The sequence below is a fragment of the Austrofundulus limnaeus genome, unplaced genomic scaffold, assembly GCF_001266775.1.
Source record: "Austrofundulus limnaeus strain Quisiro unplaced genomic scaffold, Austrofundulus_limnaeus-1.0 Scaffold48, whole genome shotgun sequence".
Taxonomy (NCBI): domain Eukaryota; kingdom Metazoa; phylum Chordata; class Actinopteri; order Cyprinodontiformes; family Rivulidae; genus Austrofundulus; species Austrofundulus limnaeus.
The window spans coordinates 1,084,581-1,094,858 of NW_013952450.1; the positions used below are offsets into that span (position 1 = coordinate 1,084,581).

A 10,278-nucleotide genomic window follows, 5' to 3' on the forward strand; every position below is an offset into this window, starting at 1 on the left:
GTGTGTGTGTGTGTGTGTGTGTGTGGGGGGGGGGGGGGGGGGGGGCATGTTTTCGCTACATCGTCAAAACCATTTCCCAGAAAAAAGCAGCCTCATAGGGACCAAATGGGCATTGTGGGGACCAATGACCAGGTCAGGGTTAGGCTATAAAATGACCAGAAAATGAATGGAAGTCAATCCACAGTCCCCACGGGGATACAAAGACAAACCTGTGTGTGTGTGTGTGTTTCAACCAGCAATGTCACAGGAAGCTGCGTGATCACCCCTGTATGCCGTCCCAGGCTTTAGTTGATTTTCCTTAATGGATTAATTAGCCACACTACTTTGGTCAATACTTACAGCTAAAAATAATTAAGAACATCTATAAAGTGTAGCTAATGCTAATCTGGAAAGGTTAAGCAGAATTAATATTTTACCTGCARCAGATATACCTTTGAGTGACCAGATTTGAGAGAAATTTAGTTTAATWCTGATCATCTCGATGAGCTAACCCTCCCCAGCTGTCTTGCTCTGTAGCGAGTCGATTATTTTGTGCATATGATTCTGTGTTTATGAGTAAACATGGAATCAGAGCATCTTTTTTTAAAACTCATCTATACTATTGTGTATTTCCAAGCTGCAAAAGGTAGCGCGACCATGTTGCGCAAGACCTGATCATCTGTTCTCCCCCATGTTTATGTGTGTGTAAAATGAATGGGTGTTCTTAACTGCAAGTTCCTAGTCTGTGAATGTTCACTGACAATGGCAATAAAACTGATTCTGATTCTGATCCCTAATTTACACTACATGCGTTCCGTCTCCGCTCCGCTGCGGTCCGACCTCCGCAGCGAATACGCACCCATTATAATCAAAGAGAGTGTTTACACTGGCTGTGCACAGTGGTGGTGAGCGGACGGCGATCCAGCAAAATTAGAACAGATCCTATTTTTGCTGGACACCAGAGCAGCGCCTGAGTCAATTTTTAAAGATTATGTCGCACCAACAGGAAAAGAAACGAACACAACATCCATATTTTCAAAATAAGGCACTTTTAGGCTGGATAATTTGTTGGAAAAATGTCGAAATTGCAGCTATATTAATAAATATACGGATATATTTCTACACAAATGCTGTCAGAATGTATCGTTCTGTTTGGGAAGCAGATGGAAACATGTAGCATGAAGCACATGTGCACACACGATACACGTAAATTTTATTTTGAAATCAGAAGTTTCAGAAAGCCGACAGCGAGACAGTTTCAACATAGATACCAAAAGCCTTTATATCTTTGTTTTCAGCTGTGTTTGGAGTTCGTCTTTCACAGAWTTAATTATTTTTTGCTGTGACTTCCACATTTATYACTGAATTTGTCACGCGATCTSCTYYSTSSRMSYMKRYCRGASCGGASSKGRKSKRARSTGGWSTWRAMWRGMMYWGMWRYGMMCWGCKSMGMSSWGCGSAGCGSAGCGGAGASGCATGTAGTATAAATCCGGGGTGACAGATAGTCCAATCAAAGAGCTATCTACAACAGGTAAGATATTAATTGTTCATAAAAACAAACACGCTTTAAACGATTTGAATTATTGCTTCAAAAAAAATTATTTAATGATCCAATRTCTAACATTATTCCCCAAATATAACTGATTTCCTGATCTTGTTTTGTTTTCTCTCACTTTCTTTATCACAGCAGAGTCTAAATCGATGTGGATCAGAACTTTGCTGATTCTGCCCTGACCCAGATACTTAGGTTATTTCTTGCTCAAATCCTTTTAAAATGAGAGTCGACTTTGTTTTTTTTCTCCTCAGCAGTTTGTGGTCTCAACCATTCCTCATGGTTTAATCATCGCTGCTCTACAACTCAGAGAAGAAACCTTCACTTACAGACACTTAGGCAGAGTGCCTCAGCGAGCCTTTACAATCAGAAAGGCCCGACTGGTGGTGGTTTGATGTGGGGACGTGAAGCCGACAGGTGACAGCACAGTCCCTGGAGAAAAATGCACTTTGAGCAGCTAAATGACTTGTAGAATGGACTGTGAGTAAAGTTTTTGAACTGAAAAGCTCCAAAAAGATACAAAGTCTGCATCTTTCTGGCTATTTCTTGAAGGAATGCATATCACCTTTCATGCCAGGGCTCTTTTATTAAGACTATTTTATGTTGAGAAATAATGAAGTTGAATAATAACATTATGTACAATCTCAAGAACTACTGCAATAGTAATTTCTACATCATCTGGAAACTCTTCGAGTACATGCATTCAGTAGTTCATGAGCTACTTTGCTAATAAACAGCAAAATTTAGCCTAATATTTGAATAAATCACCAACATATAGCTATTTTTTCTAATGCTGATTAGCTCTAGCAGCCATCTTACGATGGTACAATGCCAAAAGTTAAATAATTGTAGATGCACATCCAGTGATTACTTATTCAAAATTTCACAGAAATCCATCCAGTTGTCCACGAGATATTTTGCTAACAGGCAAAAAGAGCTGACTCCAACAGTTGATTCCAAAGTTCAAAGCGAAGATGTGCAGTGTGTTGTGTTTTAAGTGTGTGTTGGGGGTGGTGCTCAGCTACCATCACATCAGATTTGAGCTGCATATTTGCAAAACTGGATGAGTTTCAAGCATTTCTGTTTTTTCAGACAAGTTCGCTGAGACGGACCTTTTGAACTGGATTCACTGCAAAACGTATTCAGTTGCCAACGTACGTYACATCCATTGTTTAACTTCAGAAAGAGTTATGATGCATTCAGACATAGTGAATTCCAATAGGTAAAGTCACAGTCAAAACACAAATCTTGTGCAATCATTAAGCGCTCAACATAAATGTTGGGAATGACTCTCAGATATCACCTTATAACATTTTAAGGCTCTGTCACACTACACACCTTTGCCAACTTATGAAACATTTTTTGTGTCTATATTGCTAATAAAAGTTGTATATTTGATCAATTTGTTAGAATTRCAGTGTGCCTAAAAGAAGCTTCCTGTTGATATTTTCAATTCCATCTTCAACGGAGACATCTTTAAAATTTTCACAAGTTGTGTAAAGCGTCATAGTGCGACAGGTCCAACGTGTGGAAAAATGACTGAAGACAACTTTTTGGTGTTCACTATGATTTTGTTGCTGCTATAAACCACACTGACTCCAAAAGACAATCAGCTCTGAATTAATCTTTTTTTTGGAGTTTCTTTAACATCTCTTCAAGGATACAGGCAATATTTTGCTAACAGTGCAGACAAACAAACACTAAAACACACAAACCTAGACAAAAACACGATCAACCTGCCCTCTGCGGCGGGCAATAAAACTCCCTCATCATAATCACTATAACACACCCTCAAACCARGTAATTAACCACGGCAGACATTTTGGTCCTCCGAACATGAGGCCAAATTACCACTTAAAGGAAACAAACTCATGCTTGCTCAATTACACAGCTGGAACACACCCGTGGGAGTGTATCAAACTTGAAAATGACCTATTAAAACCTTCAGCTCATAAACTGATGCTTCTTCATGACTGAATCTTAAAAAAAATATCTGTATATTGTTCTCCACAAATAAATAACAGGTCTCAGGATGCGTTGCTGCTTTGTGTTGATTATTAGTTCGACACAGAGCGATACTCTGTGTGTGTTCAGGAGAGAAGTGTATACAAGTCTCCCGAGAGAGGTTTTAGTACCCCCTCCACCCCTCTGGCTGAACTGATTGAGTATTCTCCAGCTCAGATTGCCCTGAGAGAAAAACGGATTGAACCTGAATGACATGTGAGGCTGTCTTCTGCTCGTGCGCCGCGCTCACACACAGAGAGGCTGCTGCTTAACGATGCAATTCAAACACGCTCACAGACACACACACACACACACACACACACACACACACACACACACACACACACACTGAGAGACAGGCGGTGTGTGGCTTCGCGGCTGCAAAAGTTGCCAAGGGAATGTCGAGCAAGAGCGAAGACAAATGCTGAACACTCCTGTTAGACGCAGCTGAGAGAAATCTCACCAGCTTGTGAACTGAAGGCGATGGAARTGCACAGACCGAGCGTGCACGCGCAAACACCGTGCCCAACACACACACCTCACTTCAGCTGCAGCAGCTAGAAACGAAGGGTTGAGCTAACCTTTTTGTACCCAAAATATGTCRTCTTTTACAAAAATCTGCCAGATAAACAAGGACCAGATGCAGCATAATCAGCTAATTTGTTCAAAAGCACATTACCAGAATTATCATAATTTTATGACTCCTAATAGTTGTGTAGTCGATCTTTATCACCGTAGCTATGAATGCAACATCTGCAGGAACCAATTTTGTCTTCTGTAATGCGTTTCCACCCAGTTTGGTTTGTTGTGATGATTGTTTACAAGTTGTTACGTGAAGACTGGAGCAAATCTTCACAGCATCACACATGACTGCAACTTGGCAGGAGACAGTGAGCGAGCAGGAGGGAAAACAGCCATTTCACCTTCCTGAACCTCCTTATAACTGTGGTAGAGTTTGTTTAAATACTCAAATAGTTCTCAGTATTCCTGATAAATTACTATTTGACAATGCTTAAAAAAATGACAACACTATGACTTTAACTTTTATACAAGMCTTTTCTTTAAAACATAGTGCACTGGTAAAATATAGTGATCATTTAACTCCTTTGAACTGGGGTTTTGTGGAAAGATTATAAACAATAAGTATCTTACCAGTTGTAGATAGTTTTCCTTTTAACAGGCAGTTTGGAGAAATAGTTAACGTTGACTATACTGATGAGCTAACAGCCAGTCAAAGTGGATTGCTGCTGTCTTAAAACAACTTTAATCTCTGAAAATATAAAAATTACATTTCCATTACTGTCAAATATGCATTCTAAATATTCTAGCTCAAATATAATATTTCTACTGCTACTATTTGTGCACAGAAACAAACACAAATGCCCATCTAACTGCATAATCTAGAACAGACAATGCAATCTGCATACTTAGTTTTTTCCATTTCAGAATAAAATTAAAAAGAACGAATAATTGAGTGTTTTTTTAAAGTTTTTATTTGTTTTAAAACTAAATTTGAAAAATGACAATTGCAAAATTAAAAAAAAGCTTTTTATTTTAATGGTTGAAGCAAAGACAAGTTTTATATTTTGTTAATGCACATTACAAGTAGAAGTCTGCTCAGTCCAAGCAATTATTTTTAATGTGAATATTAAACCATAAATTTAGACAGGAATGTACTAGCTGCACCAAACAGACAGTCAATAAATTGTATTTACAGATACACAATAATTTTACTATTATGATTACTTCATCTTTTAACGCCCCCAAGTCAATCCGACCAATCACAGCTTACCCAAACTGTGCCCACACCCAAAACCTCCCACTTAGAAACTGAAGCGAGTCCCTGCTTCACCATTTGGAACCTTCTGGTGGAACCGGAAATCACGACCTGAACTCCTTGAGTATAATGTTTTCTTTTCTTTTTTTAACTTATTTGTAAGAAAATTTGTATTCAATAAACTGAAGTTGATATTAAAAACACCATTGTTAAATAAAATGATTTGTTGAAGGAATCAAACCATACAACACCAGAATTCTGGATCTGAGTGAGGCCTTATTGTCACTCAAGCTGACAGGAAACCAACACTACTGGAAAACCAGGAAGTTCATGTATTTATACACCTTCTTCAGTGCCTGCGTTCACCCCCTACTGACCTACGGCTGAATCACAGGCATTCAGACAAAATTCTCATCTACTCTTATCATAACGGTTGATTATGTGTTGTCACCTATTTCGGACATGTAACTGATCTATATCAATCAAAACATAATAGATTAAACACTGTCAACATTACAAAAAGGAAAACCAAAGAACATAGTGTTGTGCTTTTAACATCAGTACTAACCTCTAATAACTTTAAATTTCTTCATATTTTTAATTGATTTTTACATTGTGTTTAATACAGAACACTGAGTGTAATACTTTACATTTAGTATAGTATGTGTACATTATAATTTCCTTTGTAGATTGTTCATTTTTCCCGTTTTCTGTCCATTTGCGATTCTTGTAGTTTCAACCTGTGTCAATTTTTCCATTATAAATATGTCTTCCAYTATTGCAGTCCTTTGGCTCCTCGATGATGTTTCCTCTTTCCTTCTGTTCTTTGTTATTACCTTCTTTGCTGCTACCAGCAGTATTTTTTTACTGAATCTTTGTAACAATCTTGGATAGTTCCCTGTGAAAGTTTACCTTAGTACTGTGGTCTCAGTGGAACTTCGTATACTAAAACAGTACTCAAGACATCATAGATCATTTCTCACAAGATATATATTTTTGGGCATTTCCAGAATACTGTATGTGTGAATGATCCACATCTACATTTCCAAAACCTCTCCAACAGTTCTGCTGTCTTATCTTTTAAATTTTGGTRCWGTAAAAAACTTTATAGGGTTCTTCCACGCAAACTCTCTCCACATCCGAGAGCTAGTTGTCTGGTGGATTTTACAAGTTTTGTCACTCTATATCCTCARTTTTCATACTGAATTCTTTTTCCCATGTGTGAGCATCACGTTTTCATTTTTCACCATGGATATACAGTATTTGTTTTATTTAGAGGGAGTCGACACGTGTCATTTAGAGCCAATGATTTTGCCGTAAATAAAAAAGCTTTAATGTTCCAAGTTATGCAGAGTAGAGTTTGAGTGCAACCATTGCCAATATCTTTAGGAATAGTTCCAGCCACTATAAACTCTCCAGTTTCTGTATTTTCTRCACACAGCACTCAGACAATCTGATAAAAAATAAACACAATTTCACCAAACTGCAGTTGYTCAAAGAGCTATCCACAACAYGTAAGATGTTATTTGTTCATAACGTTGTTCATAGAACCCTGCTTTGGAAAATYTGATGAATAAACTACAAGCAACAAACACACTTTTCAGAGAGTGAAAACATGAAGTGAAATAAACCGTGGGAATGTGATGAAAATGATAAAACACAGAAAGGTGAAAGGAAAACAGAAGAAGGGACAGAAGTTGGATTTTTCCACATGGTGAAGAGAGTCCTGCAAAGCTTGTTAGCGAGGAGTGATACTAGGAATTTTTGTGTCGATCCAACACCAAGTGAAAAGAGGGCTAGTATCACCGATTCAGATACCGAAACTTGTCAAGTTAATTGAATAATTATGCAATTTTGCCTTTACTTAGTCAATTATGGTAAAGCACAGGACAAAAATTTTAGACAAGTAAAAATGTTTTGTATTAACTAATTACAACTAAATAAAAAAATGCAAGAGTAAAAATAATAAAATAATTCCCCTATTAAGAAAAAGATTGCTAAAAAAAAAAAAGATCGCTAGTGCAAATAGCAAAAAAAGAAGCAACAATGTAAGACAGGTTCTCACAATATAAAAATATATAAATATATTTATGTCAATAACAACAAAAAATACCTTTGATTGCATGTAGGCAGGATAGATCTAAAGCTCACACAACCCATGCTGTGCGGCAGAGGACCAGATTCACATCGRCATTTGAATATCCTCTAAATAACTCAGCAAATCTGCTCCGGCGGCACTTGTGTGCATGAATGAGAGCCTGTTCGAAACCGTCTGTGTGAATCGAGGAGATGGGAGGTATTGAGACACACTTTGAGGAAGTAAGTGGAAGCAGCTTTAATTACTTATAAACCTCCTGAAACGTGTTTGTTTACATGCAAATTGTATGCAGAGYGGCACAAGTATGTTTTTTGATGCTTTTATATGTTTCTATCAGATAAATCGTTAAACGTCAGTCAGTCCAGGGGGTCAATRTCAGCCCGTGCATTCCTAAATTACCTCAGGTTACTGCCTGCTATTACCAACGCTGAGCTAATCGAAGACAATTTACATTTTGGCTGATGAGCAAYTTTAAAACTGTCTCCCTGATATTGATAGAAGTGAAGCCAAAGGAAAGGAAATGAGATGCAAGTTTAAAATAGAAGCATGCAATGCTATGTGGCTAAATGAGCTGGATCAAAAACACACTTCAGGAGTYGCAAAGGGAAGAAGTGCTGGTTTTMTAAAGGAGGGAGGAACAGCCCATCTGAATGTTGCATCTCTGCAATGGCTCAGACTTTGGAAATAAGACCAGCTGCAAACCGAGTGGCCTCCTATTGCCCTCATTACAAAGAATAAGCAGCCAAAACACAGAAAAGAAGAAGAAAAAAGGTATGTATAAAAAGAGAGAATGCACAAGAAAGGAGGAGGCAGGGGCATAAAGAGGTGAAAATATGCCAAGAAGTGCTCTGCGATGAATGAATTTCAGCGTTTAATCTTGGATGGYGCCGGGAGCAAAAGGCAGGTGCTCAGAGAGAATCTGGATTTCACATGGAAATGTCGACATGAATTTCTAATGGGAGYGCAGTGGTAAACACAGACAGGTGAAGATGCATAAAATGAATGAAAAGAGGCACATTATAAGAAACTAAGGCGACAACTGTTGCATCAAAACCAAGACATCTGTAGCCAAAAAGACAGAACCTTGTAAAAAAAAAAACACAGCCTATCTATGACCCCAATGCTGAAAATGTTGGGACGTTGCAAATCTCATAAATAAGTAAGAAATAAGTAACATAGTAAACATATCAAATATTTAACACTAGCATTTAAGGCAAAAATGGGGTAATTTTGAATTTGATGACAGCAGCACATCTAAAAAAAGAAAGTAATACAWGTAAGAAACATTTGGAGGAACATTTTGCAGCTAGTTAGGCTAATTGGCTAAAGTTCAGTAAGAGGACTGAGTATAAAGAGCATTAGAGAATCTGAATCTCTCAGTTCTGTGGTCAGACGAAGCATTTTTATTAGTTTTGAAGACCATGGATTCAATATCCAAGAGAAGGAGGACAATCCAGTCTGCTATCAGTACACAGTTCAAAAGCTTGTCTCTCTGATGGTATGGAGGWGCATTAGTGCCTATGACATGGGCAGCTTAATTTAAAGGAGACATCTCAAAATCCACTTTTTTAACTGTTAAATGCATTTTGGTGTGTACTTAAAGTCTCAAAAAGTTTGAATTTAGTGTCTCCCTGTGCTGCTCAGATATATTTTGTTTGAGTCATACCTTTCAACCCATTTATTTTTCTCTATTTTCTATGATGCGTTYTGAACTATTACATCAAATTATTTGTAATGCAACTGCCAAATATGGTGTGGAACTACGATTTGGCAGTCTTCGTTCTCCTCTGGTTCTGGGTCAGGCTCTGGCTCCAACATGTGAGGCTGGATGGACAAGTCTTTGTTGACGTCTTTTAATTCATTTGTAAATAAAAGGTTTCTGTGCCGCTATATAGTCGTAAACCCCTCTATCAAACTGGAATAGATCAGTCTGAAAGCTGGAGGGGGGCGGGGTGTGCAGCGCATCATTTGCATTTAAAGAGACAGTTTCAAAATGAGTTGATCTGAGACAAGGCTCAGAAAAGAGATGAAAGAGGGGCTTGTGGAGCTACAATAAAGAGGAAAGCAGCCCAAAGCATTACAGTTCCATTTTATATAGACCACAACTGAATGATTTAAATGTGAAAAAGAAGGATTTATAAATGTGACATGTCAATTAACATTTACTATGTTTKTGATAAAAACCTTTTTAGAAATGGTGTTGAATATAATAATTTTGTTTCCCTCAAAACTTTATAGTACTTGATTATTTAGGGTTAAAAGAAAAATGTATGCTTGAATAATGTTTCAAGTCTCAGTGTGGTGTGGGTGTTTTGTGGTGCTTAAGTGTCTGGATTTACAGACGAGCTAACTGGAAAAGATTGATCCTTCTTTTGCAGGACCTAAATGATCCAGTCGATGTTGTGCCACTGCAGCGCTCGCTGCCTCTGCCTGAATCGATTTGGTRGCTTTTCTGAAGTCAAACACCAACCTTGTGGTGCGTGGACGGTCGTGCAGATAGCCAAGCGTTTCATGTTGTGTGTGCGCGTCTTATGTTTGGTAGCCACTCACCAGCTCGATGAGCTCCTGGTAGCACACCTGTCCCTCTTCATTGCTCTGGACAAGAGCTAACAACATGTCCAACTTGGATGGGTCCAACTGCAGCTCATGGTGCTCCACCAGACTGGTGAAGTTCTCCACTGGGATGAAGCCGGTGTTCTCTGGGTCCAACTGGAAAGAAATCAATTAAAACCTTAAAACCTTAATTTGTCTTGTTTTTTTAAGCAGCACTACAGAAGGCAAAAAGCCTACACTGCAAAAACTGTCCATCTTACCAAGTTTTAAAACCTTACATCCAGCCAAAAAGTCTTTTTGATCTTGTTTTGAGAC

General features: G+C 38.2%; 1 protein-coding gene across 1 annotated transcript in view; it reads right to left on the reverse strand.

The window, feature by feature from the left end:
• rhbdl1 (rhomboid, veinlet-like 1 (Drosophila)) overlaps positions 1 to 10,278 on the reverse strand; it is a gene marked incomplete in the record, with an annotated part of 71,129 nt that overhangs the window by 43,874 nt on the left and 16,977 nt on the right. The window contains 1 exon segment of the mRNA XM_014008173.1: positions 9,961 to 10,119. Within this exon segment, the coding sequence (XP_013863627.1) occupies positions 9,961 to 10,119 (159 nt within the window).